Source organism: Podarcis melisellensis (genome assembly GCF_964234715.1).
Source record: "Podarcis melisellensis genome assembly, chromosome: 2".
Classification (NCBI taxonomy): domain Eukaryota; kingdom Metazoa; phylum Chordata; class Lepidosauria; order Squamata; family Lacertidae; genus Podarcis; species Podarcis melisellensis.
In genome coordinates, this window is record NC_138529.1 from 81,734,617 (window position 1) to 81,760,891 (window position 26,275).

General features: G+C 43.7%; 1 protein-coding gene across 5 annotated transcripts in view; it reads left to right on the forward strand.

The window, feature by feature from the left end:
• The window catches only part of FLNB (filamin B), an 82,992-nt gene that overhangs the window by 34,956 nt on the left and 21,761 nt on the right, over positions 1 to 26,275 (forward strand). For 3 of the 5 annotated variants that reach the window (XM_081899395.1, XM_081899391.1, XM_081899392.1), the window contains exons 10-29: positions 866 to 992; positions 2,052 to 2,188; positions 2,955 to 3,148; positions 3,549 to 3,662; positions 4,462 to 4,605; positions 5,641 to 5,764; positions 6,116 to 6,276; positions 7,396 to 7,486; positions 7,939 to 8,108; positions 11,637 to 11,754; positions 13,414 to 13,676; positions 15,006 to 15,603; positions 16,847 to 17,020; positions 18,377 to 18,539; positions 19,125 to 19,285; positions 20,054 to 20,221; positions 21,635 to 21,727; positions 22,958 to 23,081; positions 23,760 to 23,916; positions 25,518 to 25,707. In XM_081899395.1, coding sequence (XP_081755521.1) covers positions 866 to 992; positions 2,052 to 2,188; positions 2,955 to 3,148; positions 3,549 to 3,662; positions 4,462 to 4,605; positions 5,641 to 5,764; positions 6,116 to 6,276; positions 7,396 to 7,486; positions 7,939 to 8,108; positions 11,637 to 11,754; positions 13,414 to 13,676; positions 15,006 to 15,603; positions 16,847 to 17,020; positions 18,377 to 18,539; positions 19,125 to 19,285; positions 20,054 to 20,221; positions 21,635 to 21,727; positions 22,958 to 23,081; positions 23,760 to 23,916; positions 25,518 to 25,707 — 3,471 coding nt within the window. The remainder of the gene's footprint in view (positions 1 to 865; positions 993 to 2,051; positions 2,189 to 2,954; positions 3,149 to 3,548; positions 3,663 to 4,461; positions 4,606 to 5,640; positions 5,765 to 6,115; positions 6,277 to 7,395; positions 7,487 to 7,938; positions 8,109 to 11,636; positions 11,755 to 13,413; positions 13,677 to 15,005; positions 15,604 to 16,846; positions 17,021 to 18,376; positions 18,540 to 19,124; positions 19,286 to 20,053; positions 20,222 to 21,634; positions 21,728 to 22,957; positions 23,082 to 23,759; positions 23,917 to 25,517; positions 25,708 to 26,275) is intronic. The other 2 variants (XM_081899393.1, XM_081899394.1) reach the window with 1 other exon arrangement.

Here is a 26,275-nt window from a genome sequence, read left to right on the forward strand (position 1 = left end):
ATGCAACTTGACTGTTTCAGGATTTCAGACCGTCATTCTTTTCCTTGTCTCAGACTTGGTAAAAAGATAAGTGAAACTTAGCAGTTCAGGATACTACATTTTACACATTTTTGGGAGTTCTGACCTTAAAGATGGGTACTCAAAACTGAACCCCAGGGTCATTTTCCCTCTGCTTTGCTTTGGCAAGTTAATGCTCCATTCAGGAGTCATAATGGACAGAAACTCCCCGCTGGCTTGCTGATCATACGGCAGACACCTTTTTCTACTCTTGGATCACAGTATTGCTTGATATAGATGCAGGGCTTTGTTACCTTCTGGCCCCCGATCAAAATGAATGGCAATCCTTTTCAGCCCTGTACAAATTGGTGGGGATTCTGGTGGGCCTCTTGCGAGCTGTAATGTGCTTAAAGCGTTGGCTACGGCAGGGTTGCCAACTGTGCACTGTTAAAGACAATAGTCTTGTATCAACAAACTTAGGCATATTTAGACTGTTGCAGGAAAATTAAATCAAGTAAGCATTCCCCAAATACTTGTGGTCATGAGGTCTGATGAAGCTTAAGCTTCCCTTGTTTTAACATGACACGCATAATTCTTTAGACTAAGGAATAACATAAGGGAATGAGTTAAGCGAGGTAACGTAACACTTTCACTCATCGATCTCTTCTGGAAATATTTATGCCATCTTTCTTGCATGACAACTTGGAGGCCATTTCTCCTCCTTGCAAACTATTTCTAGTTGGGGGGGGGGTGACTTCTTTCTTAGCAATTTTTCTTAAAATACTGGAAAGGGGCAAAATTGCCTGTAACCAGAGGATTGAGGCTGTAACTACGGAAGGCTAATGCTAGATGGATGATATTTCTGCAGAAGGTCTGGAGGAACTTGTGAAACAAAAGGAGTATGTGGATGGCGTGTATGCTTTTGAATACTATCCAGTAACCCCAGGAAAATACATTGTGACCATCTCATGGGGAGGCCACAACATCCCTAAAAGGTGAGTTAGAACATCCATTTCAGGTTTGTTTGTTTTTAGCACTGGATGTGTATTCCCTACCAAACACGTTGGAACTGCTTAAGTTTCCACATCTGCCCAGAGCAAATTAACGGATGGTAGTACTGTTGTTTGGTCCCAGCTCCTGCCCACCTAGCATTTCAAAAGCATGTCAAGTGCAAGTAGATAAATAGGTACCACTTCTGGTTCGCCAGAAATAGCTTAGTCTTGCTGGCCGCATGACCCAGAAGCTGTCTGTGGACAAACGCCGGCTCCCTTCGCCTATAGAGTGAGGTGAGCGCGCAGCCCCAGAGTCATCCACGACTGGACCTAACGGTCAGGGGTACCTTTACCTTTTAGTGTCTAGTACAAGGGTATCCTGTTTGGACAAATTGTATATTTCAATTTCTGAAGAGGTGGACTTATGTCTGCTGCATTAAAACCAAATCCTGTGGCACCTTAAAGGCCAACAAACTCTTGTGGCACAAGCTTTCATCTGTATTTCTAGGTATGGGATTACTATTCGGTAGCACAAAGATTATTCAGATTTTATCTAAAGAGTGGAATTTTAATGTAGGCAACCTTTGGAATATCTGCCGTATTTTAATTTTCATTGGTCCCCGTCTGTTTTCCAAGTGATGCACCACATAGAGGTTAGGCTCCCGCTTCATCTATCTGTAGCTCCTGGTCTTTTAGCTGGACAGAGGTGATTGCACAGTAAGCTCTGCCTTGTTCTGGATCCAGGCTGTAACTGGAATCGTTGACAGTGTAGGGAAGGATAGTGGTGACCATTGTTGCTTTCAGTCCCAAGCTTTTCCTAGAGTCCCAGGTGCATCATATCCTTCCTCTCCCTATCCAGTCTACCTGATCTGATACCAGCGGCAGAAATGGAAAAGAAAGGAAGAGATTTCTTGAAGTCTGGATCCAACCCAGGAGGCGCTTACAAAAATGCATGAGGGCAATGTTTCTAGTTAGCTACATCCCTGTAGCTCTACTTGAGCCCATCTTTTAATATCTGATATTACTTGCTCCTAATCCTGCTTTCTGGTGTTTCTGTCATAGCCCATTTGAAGTTCAAGTAGGCCCTGAACCTGGTCCTCAGAAAGTAAGAGCCTGGGGGCCCGGCCTTCATGAAGGCGTTGTTGGTAAATCTGCCGACTTTGTGGTAGAATCCATTGGCCCAGAAGTTGGATCCTTAGGTAAGAACTTGCCTGGCTTGCCCTGCTTTGCTAAATGGTTATCACATTTATGTGATGCCTAGCTAACTTCACATGGAGAAAGTCTCTCAAGATCACATTGCAGTGGGTGTGGAATCACATCCAATTGGATTTAAAAGAAATTGGTTTGTATAACACTTCTGACAAGAACAATGATGACACTGTCCTCCACCCAGTTTTAGCATGACAGGCAGTAAATGTTGGCTGATGCCTTTGATTCTCATGATTTTGTGACGGTTACGATGTCTCTGGTAACTTCATTATTGACCCTGCCTTTTAGCAGGCCCCAGTGCTATAACACCAAGGGGAAGTACTTTTAAAATTAATTAGTACATTTATAAGCCATTTTTTCCTCCTACAAGCTCAAGTTGGCACACATTAGTTTTCTTTGTTCCACTTTCACCCCACTCTAACTTCACAACAACCCTGTGAGGCTGAGAGACTGTGACTAGCCCCAAGGCCACCCAGTCCAGCCCTCGAACCACAACACTAAACTGGCTTCTGACATAAGTAATGAGAAATTCAGCACGCGGCCCCTGAAGCACAGTAACTGCAGTGAGTTTTCTGGTTTGCTTTGCAATAGATGGTTTCAGTTCACATAAGGGTTACCTCAAACAAACCTGCTTAACAGGCTTTAATGCTGTGGATTTTAAAAATGGTTTTGAACAGGCAACCCAAGGTCTTTGAGTCCTCCTAGCTAAAGCATGGCACCTCTTAACAGCACTGCTAACATGTTTGCTTCTTTTAGGTTTTGCCATTGAAGGCCCCTCTCAAGCCAAAATTGAATGTGATGATCAGAACGATGGCTCGTGCGATGTGAAATACTGGCCCAAAGAGCCTGGCGAATATGCTGTTCACATCATGTGCGATGATGAAGATATCAAAGACAGCCCCTACATGGCGTTCATCCAGCCTGCTTCTCCAGGCTTCAACTCTGACAAGGCAAGTATCTGAGGAGCTGCCTCTCTCTCTCAAAAATGCTGTTAATCTGTCAGCCTTCTGTATAAACTGTGCTAGATGGTATTCACGGTCAGGATTTAGCCCCAATTTAAAGGAAACTCACGGCAACACCAGATATGAGTCTGTCCCAGGTTAGAAGTTCATTACAGGAGAAACTCCTTCCATTGAGGACTGTTGTAAATTTAGGCACTAGTGCATGTATGCTTTGCATTGTGAGATGTTCCCAAGAACATCAAGTGGAAAACTATTTATTTTAGCAGTGACATGCAAGGTATATCCAGGTATCTCACTCAAGCAAACTTCGGGCATTGTAGTCTGAGCTATTAACAACCTGTAAAGGTATGTTGACATATTCTCTTATGTTTCTGCTGATCTTTCTTAGGTAAAAGCTTACGGTCCAGGGCTGGAGCGGACTGGCTGCATTGTGAACAACCCTGCAGAGTTTACAGTTGACACAAAGGAAGCTGGGAGTGCCCCTCTGAGGATCTATGCACAGGTAAGGTCCAGAGTTCCAGGTTGCATTTGCTTCTCACTAAGTCATCTGGAACTGTAGCCTTGGAATTGTGTTCAGAAGTTGGGAGTTTTCTTCTTAAGGGTATTAGTCTGACGGGCAGAAATACTTAAGATGCCATATGGCCACAGACAGGCATCACAGGACTTGATGGGCCATTAGCTTAGTCCTGGCACTTGCCATATTGGCGAGTGTGAATATGCCCTGAGCCCAAGTCCTTATAAGATACAGGATCAGGTTAATTCCTTGATAGGAAAGAATTGCACTATTGGTCTTGTCAGCTTGTCCATGTTACCCAGGTGGTTGCTGGTATGTGGTTCTAGCAACACTTGTTAGTGTGAATTTGGTCCTAAGTGGGAGTGGCTGATATTACAATCTGGCTGCTCTGTGAAATCTAGCTATAGCCTGTAGGATTAAAGTGGAGCACGTTTTATGGCTCTTTACATGGTGGCAGAGAAGAGAAAGCAGGAAGGGCTTCCATCACTTACCAGTACTGTAGATGAGAAGGTAAACAAAACACTTCTTCGTCCTCTCTACCTCTGTTGTGTTCTTGCCTACAAAAGGTTTATACATTCTATGTACCATTAGAACATACGGTGCCACAAGGTATTGGAAGATGTTCTGCATGGAAGTCTTAAATGCTGACCAGTAAGCTTGCACTAAAGATTCTTGACTCGCCATCATTTGTGGTAAACCAGCAATGATAGGATTCCGAAACCACGTCGGTCTGTATGTCGCCCCTCTTAAGAGGATCTACATTCTTCCTTTTTTTTTTTTTTAACAGGATGCAGAAGGGAATCCTATTGACATCCAAATGAAAAGCAAGCCGGATGGTATCTATGCCTGCTCTTACAATCCAACAAAACCAATCAAGCACACACTTGCTCTTACTTGGGGAGGAGCTAATGTGCCCAATAGTCCTTACAGGGTAAGTTTTAAAAGCAGCTCAATAGCTGCAGCTCTTTATCCTCCAGTTGTAGCATGTCTTACCGTGTCTTATGCGCAAACCCTTGCTTATGTTAACTGGCATTTAGTTGGTAGTATTACGCTAAGCCCAGAGGTGGAAAACTGGATCCATCTGGCAGGCTGGATCTTTATCTCCCTCACTTGCTTGCAGGCCAAGTTTGACAAGTGGGTAGTGCCACCCGCCTGTCAGTCAACTGATACCAGGTGACCAGTTTCTTTAAAAGAAAAACGTGCTTGCAAGACCCAACAGAGTTTTGCTTCTGAGCAGTGCCTGAAAATTCTGTTTTAGCCCTATTCCCCAAGCACCCTCGACATCATACAAGGCTGTAGGGCAGGTCTGTGTGGTTTAGGCCAAAATGGCCTTGTGGAGAAGCCTGGTGGGTCTGATTTGGATGTTCTCCACCACTGCTGTAACCAAAAGTTCAGTCGCTTTGTGCCATTGTTGCACATCTTTATGTGCCAGGCAAAAATATTCCTCTTTACCAAGGCCTTTGGCCATTAAACAATCTATGGCCTGTTAAAGCTTGGGTGGGGAAAACTGTTATGATTATTTTATTATTATGCTGTTTGTCATTATGGTTTTCATTAAGTTTTTATAATTATGCTCTGTAAAATGTGTTCTTAATGTTGTGCACCATCCTAGGATCTTTTGATAAAGGGTGGTATATAAATTGAAATAATAATAATAATTAATAATGCACCATTAAAGATGTAAATGAGATTAGGAAAAGTTATGACCATAAAATAAAGCAGATTCAGAAATACTCATGTTTTCTGGTCCTCTCAGTTCTTAAATCCATTTTTAACTTTGGGGTTGCCTCAGGTTTTGTTATCTTGTATTTAGGTCCCTGTTCATGATTTTATTTTGTCTCTGCATTGTCGAATACTTACTGTAAGCCTTCCCATTTATGGAGTGGCATACAAATGTTATAATAAATACAGGGCTTGTGTAATCAAAGTGGCTCCTCCTTTAATTTGATGAAATGTTCCCCCCTAGGTCCAGATTGGGCAAGGCAGTCATCCCCAGAAGGTGAAAGTTATTGGACCCGGGGTGGAGAGAACTGGTCTGAAAGCCAATGAACCTACTCACTTCACAGTAGACTGCACAGAGGCAGGAGAAGGTAAAACCAGAATCACTAACACCGTTAGCCTAAGCTCTATTTGCTGCTGTTCCAGTGGAACTGTTCTAGAAAGAAATGTGCAAATAGAAGTGGCTGACAAAGCTGTTGTGTCTGTGTAAATGTGTTAAGCAGGAGTAGAGAGCCTTGGGCTCTCAAGATGTTGCTAAAGTGCAACTCCTATCAGCTTTAGCAAACATGACCAATGGCCGGGGGTAGTTTGTGGTTGGTAGTTCAACAACATCTGGAGGGCCTAGGGTTCTCCATACTGGGCGTCAAGCCACAACTACTGATACGAGGGAGCAATTGTGAAGTCATTTTACTAACAAATTGATACTTTCGTTTTCTTCCTAGGTGATGTCAGTGTGGGCATTAAATGTGATGCTCATGTATTGAGTGAAGAAGAGCAGGACATAGACTTTGGCATCATACATAATGCTAATGATACATTCACAGTTAAATACACACCCCCTGCAGCTGGGCGTTACACTGTCAAAGTGCTGTTTGCTGGAGAGGTATGTAGTTATGATGGTGGAGGGGGGAGTTGAGATGCCATTTATATTGCTCTCTGGTTAGCTGAAGCTTCTGTATGTATGACATTATTGTATGACTGATTTATTTTTAAGCTCTGTTTCACGTCTCACAAGGGTTCACACCTGAAGGTCCTCAGGGTGGTTTATGACAAAGAACAGCAATTATAAAAACGTATCTGATAATATATAGAGATGGTTGTAGCAGATAAAAAAACCACTTAATGGGCTCTTGATTTCATGTTCTGCAGTTGTTTCTGACTCTCTTGCAGTTGTCACTAATATTTGAAGAGCAAAATGAAATTCAGTGCTTGCTCTTTAGAAATGAAACTTGTTTAATACACAGATAATACAAAAACGGATAATAAATTAGATGTTCTCTTGCTCTGTGGCCAAGGGCTGATTGTAGTGGGAACTGATTTAGCATCAGTTAAATAAAAATTTAGGGCACTTCTATAAGGCACACACCAAGAAATAGGAATGCTTGTTAAACAGATGGCAGAAAAGGTACCATGCAAAGCATCATTTCTGCTCTGTATAGAACTGTGGCATTTGCTTGAATGACAACTTGAAATGTTGCATGATATGTGCATTTAGGCCAATGGTGGTCTAAGCAGGATCAGCATTTGCCTTTTGATCTTCTGGAGCAGAAGATTAGATTACTATTGGGGTTTCTGAGTACACACAAAGAGTTGATTACAGGGGTACCTCTGGTTAAATACTTAATTCGTTCTGGAGGTTCATACTTAACTTGAAACTGTCCTTAACCTGAAGCACCACTTTAGCTAATGGGGCCTCCTGCTGCCGGAGCACGATTTCTGTTCTTATCCTGAAGCAAAGTTCTTAACCTGAGGTACTATTTCTGGGTTAGCAGTCTGTAACCTGAAGCGTATGTACTTAAGGCGGTCTCTGCCCAAAAAGTTGATTTTATTTTGGTATTCTTTGTAAATAGAAGGCAGTCAATAACTTCATAGTCTGGTGTATGTTTGAATATATATGTTTTGGAAAGATGCCCCGGGTGTATCATGAGCTAGTTCTTTTGTATTTTCTTACTTGAAAAGAAAACTTACATTGAAACAAAGCTTTTTTTTTTTTGTCTTGAAGGAAATCCCTACAAGCCCTTTCAGAGTGAAAGTGGAACCATCACATGATGCAAGCAAGGTGAAGGCTGAAGGGCCTGGACTAAGTAAAACAGGTGAGGGTTCATCTTAACTTGGTGAGTGTGGAAGTTTGTCATGATAGCTGTTTGCTTGTTTCTTTTGTCTTCATATTAAAACAGAGCAATACCCAGTTTGCGCATACTCCTTGTGCAATGGACTCCCACTTAAGCAGAAGGGACTTCCTTTTCCTCTCCTCCCTCGCAGCTCCTTGCATGTGTCCAAATCCAAAATGTGTTCTTTAGCCTTAGGGGCCTGCAGTGGGAAGGAGAAGAAAGGGGAAATCCGCTAGGACACTGTTGGATCTCACCTATACAATTCTGTATTTAGGAGAGACCAGTCCATTGATACAAAAAAACTTAAACACAAAGAGTTCAGTTTGGTATTAGCCTGGCGTCTTCATTCTGTTAAAAGAAAAAGAAAGCATGGCACACCTGCTTTCTGAATATGCCTTAAGGGGTGATGATGTTCTACTTTTTCTCCTACTTAGGTGTGGAAAATGGGAAGCCAACACATTTCACCGTGTTCACAAAAGGTGCTGGAAAAGCCCCTCTGGATGTTCAGTTCAGTGGACCGATGGCAGGAGATGCTGTCAAAGATTTGGACATAATTGACAACTATGATTATTCACACACCGTAAGATACACTCCAGTACAGCAGGTAGGATTTCCTATAAGAGGTATTAATGTGATCTCTTCTGTCTCATGGCTTAGCCCCAGGCAGCATGATAGCAGCAGGACCAGAGGAGGAGACCGTGATCTCCTCTCCCAGGGATGGTTTGGCTGAACTGTCACTTTATGTTCAAAATGATGTTACGAGCTGCAACTTTCATTTTTGCCCCTTGTAGTTTAAGTATAGTGACTGCTGTGTAATCCTGCTCTTCTTGTGATCCCTTCCTGGTTTCTGCACTGCCGGGCATCTGTATTGGTCCATTGATACAGGTGGTCTTTCATCTAAGCCATGTTCCTTTTTATACTGAGATGATCCTTTGGGTATTTTGTGCAACTTTTAGGTGTCCATAATTTGGAGTAGCTGGGTTCTATAGGCTTTTGTTTTAGTTGGATCTCGGTAGCAGAAACTTCAATGCCAGCTTTCTCTTTGGCATGCCGCTCATGACACTGGCTGGTGTAAATAGAACTGGAGTTTATGACTTCGGAAAACAGTGGTGCTGTGTACTATCCTCCAGCAACTTGCAGCAAGCTTGCAAGTGGTGGGGTGCATTTGAGGGACTGTCTTCAAAATATGGCTGACGCTTGTTGAATGTGTTCTTTGGAGGCCAGTTAACTGTTCCTGGCTTGCTTACACCTCAGAAAGTACTAATTTTTTCCTATGCTTACCAAATCCAAGATACACACGGATGACAGCTAAGCCATTTTACGCTTGATTCCTTACAGAATTGTAGAATTGTGGTTTCTACCCATTTGCATAGAGCCTTGTTTGTAAATGCTTCCTCGCATAAAAAGTTCACCGCATGTCCCAAGAACATCCCTGCTGGTTCAGGCCAAAGGCCCGTTTCGTCCAACATCCTGTTCTCACAGTGGCTGCAGATGGGACTTGAGTACAACAGCACTTTCCACAATTCAGATTTCTAGCAACTGGTATTCAGAAGCATGATGACTTTGACAGTGTAGGCAGTACCTAGCCATTGTGGCTAGCGGCCAAGAATAGCCTCATCGTCCTTTAAAGTTATCCATGTTGTGTGTCATAAACTAGCACATTTAGGAGAAGACTACACTGGACCTTAACTCACAGGTGATGCTGAATTATTTTGTGCAGGGAACCTCTTCTGCATGGAGAGCATTCAAAAATGCGACCTGCTTTCTGGGTACAGTGTAGAATATTTGGCCCATGGGCTCCCAGCTTAGATAAAGGAAGCGGAGATAAACTCAGGAAACTGAACGCTGGCATTCTGCCAGCATTCTGTCAGGGGTTGAAAATTATAGTAGGTGGTGGCACTGTTGAGAAATACTGCCATATTTGAACACTGCACCATATGTACATTGCATTTTTGAAGCAAACGCTGATAGAGGTTCTGGAGGGGGAAGGGGAGAGCGAGCTGGTTAAAGTGAATAAGGGGTGGAGTAAGCAAACATTGCAGTCTGCTCTTTTGCTCTGTCAGTCTGTAAACATAGCAGTGACAAATACTACTTATCAAACATTAAACTGCTCCGGGCCCTGTGAAAATGTAACTTCCATTCCTAAATGCCTTATCCAAGGGATTAATTTCCAGAACTGCCGCATTATATGCACCTTAGTCACAGGGAGTTAACATGCTATGCTTTGCTGGCCCGTGCCCAACTAGCTTAACTGAAAAATCTGAATTTCAAAGTCTCTTCTCTATAGCCAGCCTCTGTTCCTTCAAATTTATTAGTGTTCTACAGCAAATGAACAAAGGGAGGCTGAAGATTCTGGATGCATTAATCTTGTGCCCATATGGGAACATTGCAGACGAATGAATGGCAGTTTCTAGGCAGCAAATGCTTCGTTTCTTGGCACCTAATTTAGCTGTTTTACAGAATCAAAAGTGAAGTAGACCGTCTGTCTTGTGGTGTTAATAGGTGCAGCTCAGACTGTAACGGACAAATGGGAAATGGGGAAAGCAGGTTGCAGCCAACGTATGGGTGGCCTGTTTTGATGTTGGAAATACCTTAGATACAGAATGTTGGATTTTGAATGGGCTTGGTCTGTTAGGTTTAAACTATTGGAGTTGATATATAAAACCACCCTTTGCCATACACAAAGGTTTTATCAACTGAAGATTTCGTACATTTTCATTACTGGAGGTTTTTTTTTTTTTTGCCCTTCCTGTATCTCTTATTTGTAGATTATAAATTTGATAGTTACGGACTTGGGAGTGTACATATCCACATTATACACAGTGTAGACATCCATGTAGAGGTCAGGAGGTTGGCAACACAAGAATGGGCCTTCTCTGTAGTGGCTTCCTGTCTGTGGAATGCTCTCCCCAGGGAAGTTCGCCAGGCACCTTCACTATACATCTTTAGGCACCAGACAAAACCATTCCTCTTCAACCAGGCCTTTGCCTGACCTGACATCATATACCCTTTTTAAAATGCTGGCTCTTTTCCGGGGGGTGGGGATATCTGGTTTTTGTTTTGATTTTATGTAAGTGATTTTTAATGTGAACCGCCCTGAGACCTTCAGGTATAGGGCAGTATAAAAAGGCAAAGGACCCCTGACAGTTAAGTCCAGTCGTGAATGACTCTGGGGTTGTGGTGCTCATCTCGTTTTATTGGCCGAGAGAGCCGACGTACAGCTTCCAGGTCATGTAGCCAGCATGACTAAGCCGCTTCTGGTGAACCAGAGCAGCGCATGGAAATGCTGTTTACCTTCCCGCTGGAGCGGTACCTATTTATCCACTTGCACTTTGACATGCTTTTGAACTGCTAGGTTGGCAGGAGCTGGGACCAAGCAATGGGAGCTCACCCCGTCACAGGGATTCAAACCGCCGATCTTCTGATCGGCAAGCCCTAGACTCAGTGGTTTAGACCACAGCGCCACCTGCGTCCCTGTAGGGCGGTATAGAAACAAAATAAAACTGTAGAGGACCCCAACAGTATTTTTACACATCTATAAGAAGGGTAAAACAGCAAACCTTAACCTGCAGAGTAGTCGTCGTGTTATTTCTGATGTTTTGCCTAGTATTAAGCCCTTGCAGATTAACTGTAGTAAACTGATTTACAGTATCCTTGGTTCAAAAACTTGTATTTTGCTGCAATTTGTAGAAAATAGATTAGTTTGAAACACAGTAGGCTTAAGAGTGAAGCTAGCAAAATACGGGTCCTTATAGGGCATGACTGGGCACAATTTCATCTGTAACAGGGCAGAGCATCTTGGTATCCTAGTAAAAACATACTAGTATTTTAGCCTTTAAATGCAGAACTTCTAAAAGCTTCATGCCAAGGCTGCATCTGCACAAAACCTGCCAATTGGGATTTCTCCTACCAGTTATTTACTTGCCTCTACAACCTTGCTTGTATATACTGCCGAACAATTTTAAGTAGAACTCTGGAGGTTTGGGATAAGCTTTTGCTTCCTGGTGTCTGAAGATATGCATGATGCAGTATTAGGGGGCAGTTGTATGTCAGACTCTGCTGCTGTAGTTTCTGGCTTGTAGCAAATATCAAAATAAGAAACAACGTTTTCCGATCTGTCCAATCTCTCTAGGGTAGCATGAATGTTCAAGTGAGCTATGGTGGTGATCCCATCCCCAGGAGTCCTTTCACTGTAGGTGTTGCTGCTCCACTTGACCTAAGCAAAATTAAAGTTAATGGCCTGGAAAACAGTAAGTAACTTAAGTAACGTGAGCTTTTCTTTTTTCTTTTTTAAACTTGTGTACATAATAAACTTACCTGGAATGGAGGTCAAGATGCCAGTAGACACCTGAATTGACAGATACCACTGTTTTGTGTGTTGTGTAGAACTTCTGAGTTTGTTCAAACCTGAGAATTTTGAGTAGAGAAGGGTGTATGTATACGTTCTCGCTGTTAAATTGAAATTGGCCGTTCTCTGCTTTGGAAAGAGCAGTCCATTTAAGGCAAGTACTTGAAGCAAGAGTTCTGCCTGTATTGGCAATAAAAGAAGTTGCAAGCTTAAAGGTCAGCATTGACCTAGGACTTTCCTTGGACAAGTCCCGTTCAATACTCAAAATGTGGGGTAAGGGAAAAAAAGCAAGGCGTTGAAGATTTCCTGAGTTCCGCCCATTAACCATGGGGAAGCAGGAATCCATCTGGTTCTAAACCCTTCACCAAACCTTCCTGTATGATGTTTGCTCTTGCTAAAATGTTGGTTGGATACACTGAGATAATAGTTTGGAAGGTAGTTCCCGTTTCCATCTACTTCCCATCTGCAGTCCCCTATGCTGCATCCTGCAGTATTTCCTTGGAATTGGGGTTCCAGGAGTAAAGTGGAGAGGCAGGACAACAGGAAACAGCATTCCATGAACAGAGGGCTGCTCATGGGTTGGATCCAAAGCATGCTTTATTTTTTTTAAATGGATACACTGAGGGTTATGCAGATTTTTAGGTTGGTGATCATGTAGCATTCCAGATCCCATTTGATGACTTCCTGGAACATAGATGTGGAGAGGATACGTTTTGCTCTACTACAGGCATAGGCAAACTCGGCCCTCCAGATGTTTTGGGACTACAACTCCCATCATCCCTGACCACTGGTCCTTTTAGCTAGGGATGATGGGAGTTGTAGTTCCAAAACATCTGGAGGGCCAAGTTTGCCTATGCCTTCTCTACCACTTTTCCAAGCCATTCCTTGAGTTGATTGGCTTTTAAATAAGGTGCGTTTGAATTTTAAGAACTTGAAAGATCCTCAGGCTCCTGAAAGGAGTGTTCTACTATGAAATACATTGAGCTACAATAAAGAGTTTTGCATCAGTGAGCACTGGACCTTAGGTTAACCAAACATTAAACTACCTTCTCCATTCTAGACTTCACATGGCACAATAATATTATGGTGAGGCAATGTGAAAATGGTCTATATAAAAAAAGTACCTTAAAAAAAGTTCTCACCCTGTATGTTGTGTTATGTGACTGTTTTAAACACCTATTGCTCTCTGTTGATTCCCCCCCCCCAAAAAAACCCCCACACCTTTCATGGCAATATTAGCACAGAGCAAAATCCTGAATGTGTTTCAAAATGAGTGTGTTCCAGTGAGCTGCAGGGCAATGGCAATATTAGCACAGAGCAAAATCCTGAATGTGTTTCAAAATGAGTGTGTTCCAGTGAGCTGCAGGGGCAAGTCTCCGTTCTACTGAGTTAACTCTGGGGTTGGCTTGCAAAATGAAATAGTAACTGTACATATTTTGGAATGTACAGTCTCCCTATGTCGTTGTATTGATAGCCGGTATGAATTTTGTTCTGAATATGACTTATGGTCAGTGTAGAGAAAGACAACCTGCCATAACTGAGTCTCCTTTCCTTTCTGAAGGAGTCGAAGTAGGGAAGGATCAGGAATTTCTAATTGATTCGAAAGGCGCTGGTGGACAGGGCAAACTCGATGTGAACATCTTCAGCCCCAGCAAGCAAGCCGTGCCATGCCTTGTGGAGCCTGTAGTAGGCAAAGAGTGCAGCACTGCAAAGTATATCCCACGGGAGGAGGGCCTTTATCTAGTTGATGTAAATTATGATGGGAATCCAGTCCCAGGAAGCCCTTACGCTGTGGAAGCCACTCTGCCACCAGATCCTTCCAAGGTAAGCTGTTGCTAACCCTTGCTACACGGTTGGGTGAGATTTGGATGCTTCCATTTCTTGGCAAGTTGTGATGTATGTGCATTACCCCATTGAAAAGTGTGACAAATGTTATCTTTTAGCAGAAGCCCTTAGACGCAAATTTGAGGCATGGGCCCACAGACATAGATGTGCATTTGCTAACCTTACATGTGTTTGAATTCAAATTTCACAGAAACTTAAGCTTATTAACCACCCAAATTATTTAATTTGCACCCTCTCAGATCACCCCAGAGCACTTCCTTTTCAGTTAATTTGACCCAGTTTCCTAGCAGAGCCTCCTTCAAATCAAATTGCCCTTATGCTATCCCCATTCATTACTCCTTAAAATAGTCTATTGATATTTATCCCCCACCATTCAATTTCCCTCAAATTCATTATGGACTCAGAAATGTTCCAAAAGAGGCACAGTAATAGCCATGGACCTTAATTGTTTTCTCTCTTGGCGTTCTCATATTATTACAAATTGGTAAATTTGTTAGATTGTACAATGAGTTGATATAAGACATTACAATTTACTCAGAATTATTTTGGATCATCTGTGATTACGCATTAATGTCAGGCATTTTGGTAACGATCTAAGCTTCTACGTTATTTTAATGCATGTTGAGCCTTGTAATAGCTGGCAGGATTAAAAGGCCTATTTCTTTCGTAGTTCCTGTTGAAGAAATGTTGGCAGTTTCTGAAGAAGTTAATGATAAATCACATGGGACTGTTTTAGCTCTTGTTTTCCTTTGTGCTGATTGGGTCAACTCTCTTGCTTTCAAAACAGATTAGATTAATGAGAATCAAGTTGGCGGCAATATGCTAATTAGGCCAACTGTTGTGCAATGACGCTACATTTTCAAAATCGAAGAAAAAAATGTTGAGCTTGAAATCTTGCTGACTTGTGATAACGATAACTTGTGATAGTGATGATAACAGTAACTTTGAACAGTAGAAGTACTGTTTGGTTCTTATACATCTATTTAGTGACTGCAGACCACTAACATAAGAGAACTCTAGAACTGGCTCTGATCCCTTCCTGGTTAAATACAGTGGTACCTTGGGTTACAGACGCTTCAGGTTACAGACTCCGGTAACCCAGAAATAGTACCTCGGGTTAAGATCTTTGCTTCAGGATGAGAACAGAAATCGTGCTTTGGCGGCGTGGCGGCAGCAGGAGGCCCCATTAGCTAAAGTGGTGCTTCAGGTTAAGAACAGTTTCAGGTTAAGAACGGCCCTCCAGAATGAATTAGGTACTTAACCTGAGGTACTACAATACTTAATTCAGCACTTTCCTGTCCTTCCCAGGTGAGAGCCTATGGTGCAGGTCTTCAAGGAGGCCTTGTTGGAAAGCCTGCTGAATTCACAATAGACACCAAAGGAGCTGGAACTGGTGGTCTGGGGTTGACAGTCGAAGGCCCGTGTGAAGCCAAGATAGAATGTTCCGATAATGGGGACGGCACTTGCTCAGTCTCCTACCTGCCTACGAAACCTGGCGAATACCTTGTCAACATCCTCTTTGAAGACGTCCATATTCCTGGCTCACCTTTCAGAGCAGACGTTGAAATGCCATTTGACGCTTCTAAAGTAGTCGCCACAGGCCCTGGGCTTGAACGTGGCAAAGTGGGGGAAGCAGGCCTGTTACATGTAGACTGCTCAGAAGCTGGGCCTGGGACTCTGGATATGGAAGCTGTGTCTGATTCTGGCTCCAAGGCAGATGTCGAGGTTCAGGATAACAAGGATGGAACCTACGCAGTTACATACGTCCCCCTTTCTGCCGGGATGTACACACTCAAGATGAAATACGGCGGAGAACCAGTGCCAAACTTCCCTGCACGGGTCAAAGTTGATCCGGCTGTGGACACAAGTCAAGTCAAAGTGTTTGGGCCAGGAATTGAAGGAAAAGGTATGCCTCCCTCAGTTTATCTTTAGGTTTGTAGCACTTGTAGAATCTAGTTGGAAGGTACCCAAGGGTCATCTAGTCCAACAACCTGCAATGCAGGACTCTCAGCTAGAGCATCCATGACAGATGACCATCCAACCTCTGTTTAAAAACCTCCAAGGAAAGAGAGTCCACCACCTCTAATGGGAGACTGTTCCACTGCCGAACAGCTCTTACTGTAAGAAAGTTTTCTCAATGTTTAGTCGGAATCTCCTTACTTGCAACTTGAAGCCATTGGTTCGAGTCCTACCCTCCATAGCAGGAGAAAACAAGCATGCTCCCTCCTCCATGTGACAGCCCTTAAGATATTTGAAGATGGCTATCATATCTCCTCTGTCTCCTCTTTTCCAGGTTAAACATACTCAGCTCCTTCAAGCGCTCCTCATAAGTCTTAGTTTCCATACCCTTGATCATCTTAGTTGCCCTCCTCTGCACATGTTCCAGCTTGTCAACATCCTTAAATTGTGGTGCCCAGAATTGCACACAAAATTCCAAGTGTGATCTGTCTAAGGCAGACTAGAGTGGTACTACTACTTCACTTGATCTGTATAAAAAAATTAAAAAATTGTCCAGTAGCACCTTAGAGACCAACGAAGGTTGTTCTTGGTATAAGCTTTTGTGTGCATGCACACACTATACAGTGGTACCTTGGGTTATAAACACATCGGGTTACAAACTCTGCTAACCCAGAAGTAGTACCTCGGGTTAAGAACTGTGCCCCAGGATGAGAACAGAAATCGCGTGCTGGCGGCACGGTGGCAGCAGGAGTCCCCATTAGCTAAAGTGGTACCTCAGGTTAAGAACTGACCTCTGGAACGAATTAAGTTTGTAACGAGAGGTACCACTGTACTTTTGTTGTCACTCGCATGACTCTTAACCTGCATATCCCAGTACATGCTTAGATGTGCCCCTGGCAGTTCACAGTGCTTTCCAGGAAAGCACCCTTCCCGCTACCAAATCACATGGCTCATTTCTGTGGGTTGATAGTGACTCATGAGACTGTAGGAAAGCACCCTGGCAAAATATGGCTTAGGTGAGCAGGTTTGCGGGAAACTACTTGGTTGGGATCATTCTTGCATGATACCCATTTGGGTCTCTTGAGTACTATTGTTGTCTGAGTGGCTGAACCTATTTCCATGCAGAAGCATGGAATTCTTGGAAAATGGTTCTGCCCAAAACAAAGCTGTTTCCCAACTTTATTTCATAGATGTTTTCCGTGAAGCGACCACCGATTTCACCGTAGATGCTAGACCCTTGACCAAGACTGGCGGAGACCATATCAAAGCTCAGATTGCAAATCCCTCTGGAGCTTCCACAGACTGCCTCATCAAAGACAATGCCGATGGGACATATGCAGTAGAGTTCACACCCTATGAAAGAGGTAAAGTCTGCTAGTTGCTACTGACTTTGGGAGAATAAGGGAGGAAATAGATCGTACTAAGCGGCACCATTCTATATTTTAACACACGTCGAAGGGCAGGCTTGCTCCAGGACAAGGGTAGCCAACTTGATGGCCTCCAGATGCTGCTAGACTAAAACTCCCATCTTCCCTGACCATAGGTAATGCTGGCTGGCAGAGCCATAGCTAGGTGATCTTGCGCCCCTGGCAGAACCGCCCAGATTGTGCCCCCCTAGCTCTTCTTTCCACCTCTCCTCCAACCCCCCACCTTCCACCCATTCAATTCACCATAAATTTGAAACCATTTCTTATGAGGCAATAATCAATATTTATATTTATGGACATATTTTTTGCCAATTTTTCACACACACCCCAGTCGCCTGCGCCCCTGGTGGGGGCCCATCTCACCAACCCCTTAGCTACGGTCCTGCTGGCTGGTGTTCATGGGAGTTGTAGTTGAACAACATGGGGAAGGCACTACATGTTCTAGAGCAGGCACCCCCAAACTCGGCCCTCCAGCTGTTTTGGGACTACAGTGGTGCCTCGCAAGACGAAAGTAATTCATTCCGCAAGTTTTTTCTTCTTGCGAGTTTTTTGTCTTGCGAAGCACGGTTTCCCATAGGAGTGCATTGAAAATCAATTAATGCGTTCCTATGGAGACCGCTTGCCAGGCTGGCGGTGCGGAGAAGGGCTTTTCTCCCCACCGCAAGCCTTCAGCACAGGTACGGGAACAGAGGGGAAGGCGCGCAGCACTTCTCCTCTGTTCCCGGGGCTTGCGGTGGGAGGAGGGTTTTTCCTCCCCACCGCCAACATTCAGAACAGCATTCTGAATGTTGGCGGTGGGAAGGAAAACCCTCCTCCCACCGCAAGTCTTCAGGACAGCCATCCGAAGGCTGGCGCGGGGAGGAGGTCTCTCCGCCCCACCACCAGCCTTCGGAGGAGGTCCGAGGACAGTGGGGAAGACGCGCTGCGCTTCCCCGCTGTCCCGGAGATTTCCCTATGGGCTTTCGTCTTGCGAAGGAAGCCCATAGGGAAATTCGTTTTGCGAAGCGCCTCCAAAATGGAAAACCCTTTCGTCTAGCGGGTTTTCCGTCTTGCGAGGCGTTCGTCTTGCGGGGCACCACTGTACAACTCCCATCATCCCTAGGTAATACAACCAGTGGTAGGGATGATGGGAGCTGTAGTCCCAAACATCTGGAGGACCGAGTTTGGGGATGCTTGTTCTAGAGTAAACTCTCCTGTATTCTGAAAATAGTTAATTCAAATAAGGTGGAGACTAATGTAACTTTTGCAATGTTTCCGAGACTTCTCCAGTAAACGTTCATCTTCTGCTTGCAGGTCCTCACACTGTTGAAGTAACCTACGATGATGTTCCTGTACTAAACAGCCCTTTCAGGGTTGATGTTACAGAAGGATGCCATCCTTCTCGGGTGGTGGCCGAAGGAGCTGGGCTACAAGAAGCCTTCACAAATAAACCAAACCCATTCACTGTTGTCACTCGGTAAGTATGATGGACTGTATTCTGATACGTTAATGTGGGCAGAGTAAGCTGCGTATTTGTAAAATAAAGTTGGAAGATCTGACTGTAGATGCATGAAGCAGAATTTCAGGTGTCCTTGCCTCTCCTTCCAAAGTAGCTGATTGACAGGGACATGCCATGGGCTAGGTACAAATAGCAAGAAGCAACTTAGAGATCTTGACGTTACCACAGGCTTAAACATTGTCATCTTCCTTACAAACCCGCCCACACACCTTCAACTCACTGCTTTGATTCTTGATGACTTTCCCCAGACTGTCTTTGTGTGATTCACACGCCTGCCAAGTAATGTCCTCACTAATGACTTCAGAATTCCCCAGGCTAAATTGGACTTTAAACTGAAGAAACCATTAATCAATCAACATGTAGACCTACCTGCATTACAGGTTCTTATTCTTCTCAACTGTCTAGTAGGCTACTGTCATTCTGAGAGAATGCAGCAGAGAACAATTAGTTGCAGTCATGCAAAGCAAAGTGGGCTCTTGAGTTTAAAATGCTGTAATAGAAACATGTTAACTGTTTTCCCCCCCTTTTCTTAAATGCTTGCAGAGGGGCTGGAATTGGCGGCCTTGGAATAACTGTTGAAGGACCCTCAGAATCCAAAATAAGTTGTAAAGATAACAAGGATGGCAGCTGCAGTGCAGAATATATTCCTTACGTTCCAGGAGACTATGATGTCAACATAACTTATGGGGGCGAACACATCCCTGGTAAGATGGCTTGCATCCTGAGGTTGGATTCAAAGTAAAAGCCTGTGAACTGACTTTCATGTTGGAGAACACTTTTTTTTTAAAGGATGTTGTAATGTATAATAAATAATGTGCGTTGCATTTGAAAAAGTCAACATATCATGCTTTTGCAAGAACATTCCCAGTGGGAATCAGGGTCTCATAGCAGAGCCTTTAGATTTTTGGGAATACAAAGCAAATAGCCTTATTGACCTATAACACAATAGTAGTATATTTTGCTGCTCTTTGACCGCTACATAAGAATTTCTTACACAGAGTCCACCTAGCTCAGTGTTGTCTACACTAACTGGCAGCAGCTCCCCAGGTTTTGAGTTTGGGGTTATCTCCCAGCCCTACCTGGATTGTCCGGAGATTGAGAATCTGGGATTTCTTTCATGCGAAGCTGATGCTCTGCCACTGAGCCACAGCTCTACCCCAAATGTATCTAAAGATTTTGTGGTGGGTGCTAGAACCAACTTTCAGTGCCCCAAAACTTATTTTTCTCACCTCATTAGAGCATCAAGTTCACATTGCATACAGTCCCATTTCAATTAAAATTTAATCCTTGTCCATCTCAATAGCCAGTATAAATCTGATTTAAGTTGCCCAATTTTATCAGGATAGTCATCAGTGGGGGACCAAGGGAGCAGTGTGAGAGGAGCTGGGCTGCTTAGGGGTGGCTGTTGACGCACCTTTACACAAGTTGCTACATTCCCCTTTGTACTAAGCTAGCACTTCCTTCATTGGCAGGCAGTCCATTTAAGGTTCCTGTAAAAGATGTCGTTGACCCCTACAAGGTGAAAGTCTCTGGACCAGGCCTGGGAACAGCAGTCCGTGCCGGAATTCCCCAGTCGTTTACTGTAGATACCAGTAAAGCTGGGGTAGCACCACTCGAGGTTACAGTAACAGCGCCCAGAGGTAATGTGTTCCACTGCAATCGCTTGATATTTCTTTTAAATGAGTTGTATGATTAGCAGAAGTCATCACTTGGAAGCACCTGAGTGATAACTGGTAAGAGTTGTTGAATTGGAAGCACTAAGAAAAAGTAGCGTCGTGTGCAGTTCTGAAGTTCAAAGTTTTGGGAACTGTTGATATATTTATTACTCTGTAGTGCTTCAGAAAGTTGGGAGCTTCAGTAATCAAGGTCTCCTTTATAACTCAGTTGGGAGTCTTCAAGGCAAGTCTAGTGTTTAAACAGACATGGGAGGACAGCAGTTTGAGTACAGTTGTACCTTGGAAGCTGAATGGAATACATTCCAGAAGTCCGTCCGATTTCCAAAACGTTTGGAAACCAAATTGCAGCTTCTGATTGGCTGCAGCATTCAGAAGCCACGGAAGCCCCATCAGATGTTCAGGTTCCAAAAGAACGTTCGCAAACCGGAACTATCACTTCTGGGTTTGCGTTGTTCAGGAGCCAAAACGTACGAGTTCCAGGGCTGAATGGGGGATCTGCATTTTGAAACACTTCTTGGCTACCTTGAAGGGCCGCTTACAACCTGTTAAAGATACACCACCTCTTACTCTGTATTTGTGAATAGAAAATGTTAAGGTAGTTATTTCTTTGGCAACGAGTTCATTGAGCTGCCCTTGGTCCTATCCACTCCTGTGAGACGCAAGTGTCTGGCTGCCTTCTCTGTGAAGTGCCCTGATCCTTGATAAGAGCATGTAGAAAGATTGAGGGAGGAAAGGGGACAGAGGTGAAGGCCTGAGGAAAACGCTGTGAGAGGGTGGCTAGAAAACAAGGGTTGGAAGAAGGAACAGCCTGGTGGAATGAGGGCTAGTGGAAGAAGCCCAAAGCAATTCTGATGTTACTAGATGCTAAGCACTCTTGTGTGTCAACTATCTAACATACAGAATTGGAATGCATTGAATGTCAGATGAATGAAACCCTTCCCCCCCCCCCCAAATTGTACTTGGGTCCCCTCTCTTACCTCATTCTTCCAGTTACTGAAGACCTAACAGGCTTTTATTTAATGTGTTCTGAGTACTGCAGACTTATGCAAGAATACTTGAGTACGTAAAATACTTATTGGAGCAAGTACGTTTCAGCTGTTGGCAGATCTAATTCAGCTTCATCTTAAGAAGTCTTTCTTCGCTGAAGTTGTGAAAGCAACTCAGCCCAAGGGCCAGGGGAGGCAATGGCATTTGGAATTAAATTGCATGTACACTGCACACCGTGAACCTATGCTGAACGGGATGCACTTGGTCTAACGTAGCCGTTGCATGAATAAACCACCTTTTGTGTAATTGGTTTTAAGGCAAACATGTCTCAAGGGACAACTGACAGAGCTCTGATTTTGTATTACTAAGTTAATAGCTTTTTGATTCTAGCTGATGAGCCGGATACCCAGTCATGGCGCAGTCCGCTGAAAGCAATTTCAGAGTTCTTTAAAGGTGACCCACAGGGTGAATCTAATGAGACAGGTTTGAACTTTTACTAACTAATTACCTGTGCCTCCAGCAAATCCTCTAAACTGTATAAAGTGCTGCTGTGAATGAGCTTAATTGAACTTCTCTGCTTAACTGCCGCTGTACTATTAATTCTCCACTGAGTTATCCTTTTTACTAAACCGTTCCTTGTTTGATTTATATGCACACTTACTATGGTCCTTGATCTAAATTGTAACTGCAGGCAGTTCTAATCATGTTTGCAACTAATCTTGTGAAATAGCTGCATGTGCAAATCCACATATCTTGATTTTCTGGGAATAGGTCCTTGGAGCTCTTCTTACCTTGAACTAGCCGATCATAACACTTGTTTGACAGCACCAAATTTTGTTGACTGCGCTCAACCTCTCAATGTCATACTGAGGGGTAGAGCCTAAAGAAGGCAGGGTATTTTTTTTTTCATTCTGCACCAGTTTTCATATATTTATTCATATGTCAGTTTGATCCCATTTCTACATTAATCTGCATTTTTAATATAAAAAAGCACGAACATTTGTATTCAAATACATATTGTCATAATAAATACTTTAAAATGCATATTTTATCAGTTTCTCAACCTTTTAAATGCTAAAATATGCAGTTTAATTTTTTTACACATTTTGCTGTTTTTGAGAAGTGTATCGCAAAATTTGGAGAGCTGTTCTGATCTTTGTATTAATCTGGGAGGTGCAAATTGATTTGGTTTGCTCATCGATGCAGACCAAATAAATCTCTCCTCCATGCCTGGGTTATAACGAAAGTTACTAACTATTCCTGACTAACACGCAGTACTGAATTGGATGTTGAGCCTAATCAGTAGTAGTGTTCAAATAAAAAAAGTCTTCCTTTTTCTGGAAGCTTATATTTAAATGTGCCCGATAACTGACCTAACCAGCTGTATAATTTTGGAACAATAAATCACTCCAACCCCTATTTGATGGGGGTTTCTTAGCTTACAGCCATTGGAGTTGAGCCAGCCAAGGAACTGCTAGTGATTTCACCTCTCTCTAATTGATGAGGTCACAGACTGGGAATGATAGGAATAAATTGGCTTATCTGAACAGACCACAAAGCAGATGTCTCTGCAGATTTCCTGCAAAGCTTTAAATCAGCATTGTGTGTGTGTGTGTGTTGGTGCTCAAAGCGGCAAAAATTGCTCGTGTGTCATTGAGGCCTTTGATGAGAGGGTGGCCAAAGGAATTGAAATGTGGTCTTTTTACTATTTAGGCTTGGCAGAACCTGTAAATATAGTTGACAATGGTGATGGCACCCATACAGTAGCCTACACACCTACGAAAGAAGGTCCCTACACAGTTGCAGTAAAGTATGCAGATGAAGAGATTCCTCGCAGGTAAGAGTGGGGTGTAGGAAACAAAGCTTATTGTGCAAACTGCAGTGCTGTTGGCTGGCCTCCAAGTTTGAGGTGGGTTGCATTGTTGTTCATGAGCTTAGTCTTTGCACTTAGTTTTGGTAAAGAGGCTTTAAAGAAATGCTTCTACAGCAAGGACTTGGTTCCTCCTGGTGGTTGTCAGAGAGGGGGAAGAGGCTACAAAGTGCTGTGCATTTCCTTGAACTGTAGAATCTAGCAAACATTCTGTAACTATCCCAGTGTTTGCTTCTGCCAAGGACCATGTGCTGCTATTATTGCTTGAATGCCAAAATAGGCTTCCGAGAAGATTTACAAAGCACCAAAACGAGTTACACAAGCATTAAAATGCAAGTGCCCGTCGCTGAAAGGCACAATGAAACAACACAGCAATTAAAAACAGGGGTCAAAAGATCTCTAGGGAATGCCTGTGTAAACAATGGTGTCTGTCCCACTCTGTTCCCCAAATGTCTACTAGGTTTGTACATATAGTAATGAGTGGTTCCCTAACTCCTACATCAAAAAGGTTCAGTGACTAATCCAGTGTCTGGCCTTCGACAGTAATCTCGTACCTTTGTTTAACCTTCATGCCGGTGAGGCATCTACTTACATAAACATTCATGATCTTCAGTGCTGAAATATGTCGCTCTGTTCTTTCAACAGCCCGTTCAAAGTTAAGGTGCTTCCAACGTACGATGCCAGTAAAGTGACGGCGAGTGGGCCAGGGCTAAGCTCCCATGGGGTTCCTGCCAGCATGCCCACCGAGTTTGCTGTTGATGCTAGAGATGCAGGCCAGGGACTTCTCTCAGTGCATGTGACCGTAAGATACCATTTCTTCCTACTGCTGACCATTTAACACAGGAGCTGAATCTTCACACGCTGAACTCAAAGACCTCTGGTATTTTGAGTAGGAGAACTAGAATGTTTCCTTGTGGTGCACTGCTGAGCATCACTGGGGGTTCAACAGGGCAGATCTCCATTCAGCAGTGCCCTTAAAGCTTTCCTTTAAAAGTATCAGTTGGCAAACTTCGCTCGCTTTATATATCACCCAAATTTAGCAAGGCTACTGTGTGCCGACTATTTCTAGGCAAAGCTTGTGGCTCCTAATAGATAGAGGATGCCCTGGACATAGTACAGTGCTTTTTGATGTGAACTATTCCTAGCCTTTTCAGATCCCCATAAACTAGGCCAGTCTGCAGTTTTCACCATGAATGAACATAGACAAGGTTTTGTGGAAGAGCCAGTACATACTTCAGAGGTAATCATAGCTGTCCTGGGCTCTGTTTCAAGGCAGCTTTGTCATGAGCATTTGCAAAGACAAACCTTGGTTTCGAGGGATACTAGTTAACCCCCACAGCGCATTAAAGCTGTTAAAGCAAACAATTATGTATTGGCCAGAATAATGCATGGTGCCCCATTCCCCTGTCTAATAAGTAGTGCTATGAAAACTTGTTATAAAAAAATAATGGAAGAGTAGAGCTTGCATTTTACCCAGAGGACCTTTGACTTGCAGCTATTAGTCAAAAACTGCACAGATACAACACCTAAAAGCTGTCTGGTGGCATTATGATATGCAATAGTCTTGCATTAGACTCCTGTTTCAGTATAAACCTAAGGTAAAGGTAAAGGACCCCTTCCCGTACTGGCCAGTCGTGTCCGACTCTAGGGTTGTGCGCCCATCTCACTTAAGAGGCCGGGGGCCAGCGCTGTCCGCAGACACTTCCGGGTCACGTGGCCAGCGTGACGAAGCTGCATCTGGCGAGCCAGCGCAGCACACGGAAACGCCGTTTACCTTCCCGCTAGTAAGCGGTCCCTATTTATCTACTTGCACCCAGGGGTGCTTTCGAACTGCTAGGTTGGCAGGCGCTGGGACCGAGCAACGGGAGCGCACCCCACCGCGGGGATTCGAACCGCCAACCTGACGATTGGCAAGTCCTTGGCGCTGAGGTTTTACCCACAGCGCCACCCGCGTCCCTGATAGTATAAACCTAGACCATTCTTAATTGAGAAGAAACAGGTTAACAAAAATGACTGCTTCCAGTGTAACATGGAAAGTGTTTGCATTACCCACAGAAGCAAGCCAATTGCACATTGCTCATCCAAAGCCTGTGATATTTCTTGCAGGATCCAGGCAATGTGGATATTTACTGCCAAGTCGTGTCCTAAGGATTTTTTCTTGTCACATGATTGGCTTTTACAGACAGCAACAAATCACATTTGTTTGAACTTCCATGTCACCCTCAAACTGCCCTTTGATTGCTTAAATACCAGGTCCCCTTGAAAATAAAAAACAGCATGTTATAGAAACTGTCAAGTTCAGGGTAGATGTAAACCTGAACGTCTGCTGTTTTTAGAGCTTACGCTCTGCGTCTTTGTGATTGAGGCTTTCTTCCTGATTGTGGCTTCGCTTCTGGCATTCAGGACCAAGAAGGCAAACCAAAGAGGGTTGACGTCCAAGACAACCAAGATGGCACTTATGCAGTGACTTACCTCCCTGACAAGACTGGTCGCTACTCAGTTGGCATTAAATACGGTGGGGATGATATCCCCCTTTCTCCATACCGAATTCGTGTGTCGCCAGCAGGAGATGCTAGCAAGTGTCAGGCAACAGGTAAATTCGTTCTGTTTTCTCACTGTAAGCAAGTGTTTTATAAGAGTACCGGAGTCAGGCAAGCTATGCAAACTGCTCTCCTAAAAGCCTTTGTACAGATATATTGACGTGAAATGGGCTACCTGCCCTATATGATCAGCACACATACTTAAACAGTAACTTTTAAAATCTGCATTTTCCAAGATAGCATTTTGATGTACAGCCTTTAAACAAACAAAATGCTTTGCACTAGGTCTGACTTTTGGTTCATCTAGCTTAGTTTTGCCTTACACTGGCTGGCAGTGATTTCATGTAAAGGGCCTTCTCAGCCCTACCTGGAGATGCCAGGGATTGAACCTGAGCCCTTCTGCATGCAAAGCAGATGCTCTACCACTGAGCTGCACCCCTTCACCATGCACAGTGAATTCCCCTTGGTGATTGCAGCTTGATGCAAGAATAAGTTGAGCCCAAAAGTCTGCTGCAGAACTAGTTCAAAGTGGAGCCTGTGGCCAGATGCCAACCGTGGGCCCCCAATAGGCATCTTTCAAGCACAAAGAATGTGGAAGTGATGGTAATCATGCCAGTCTCT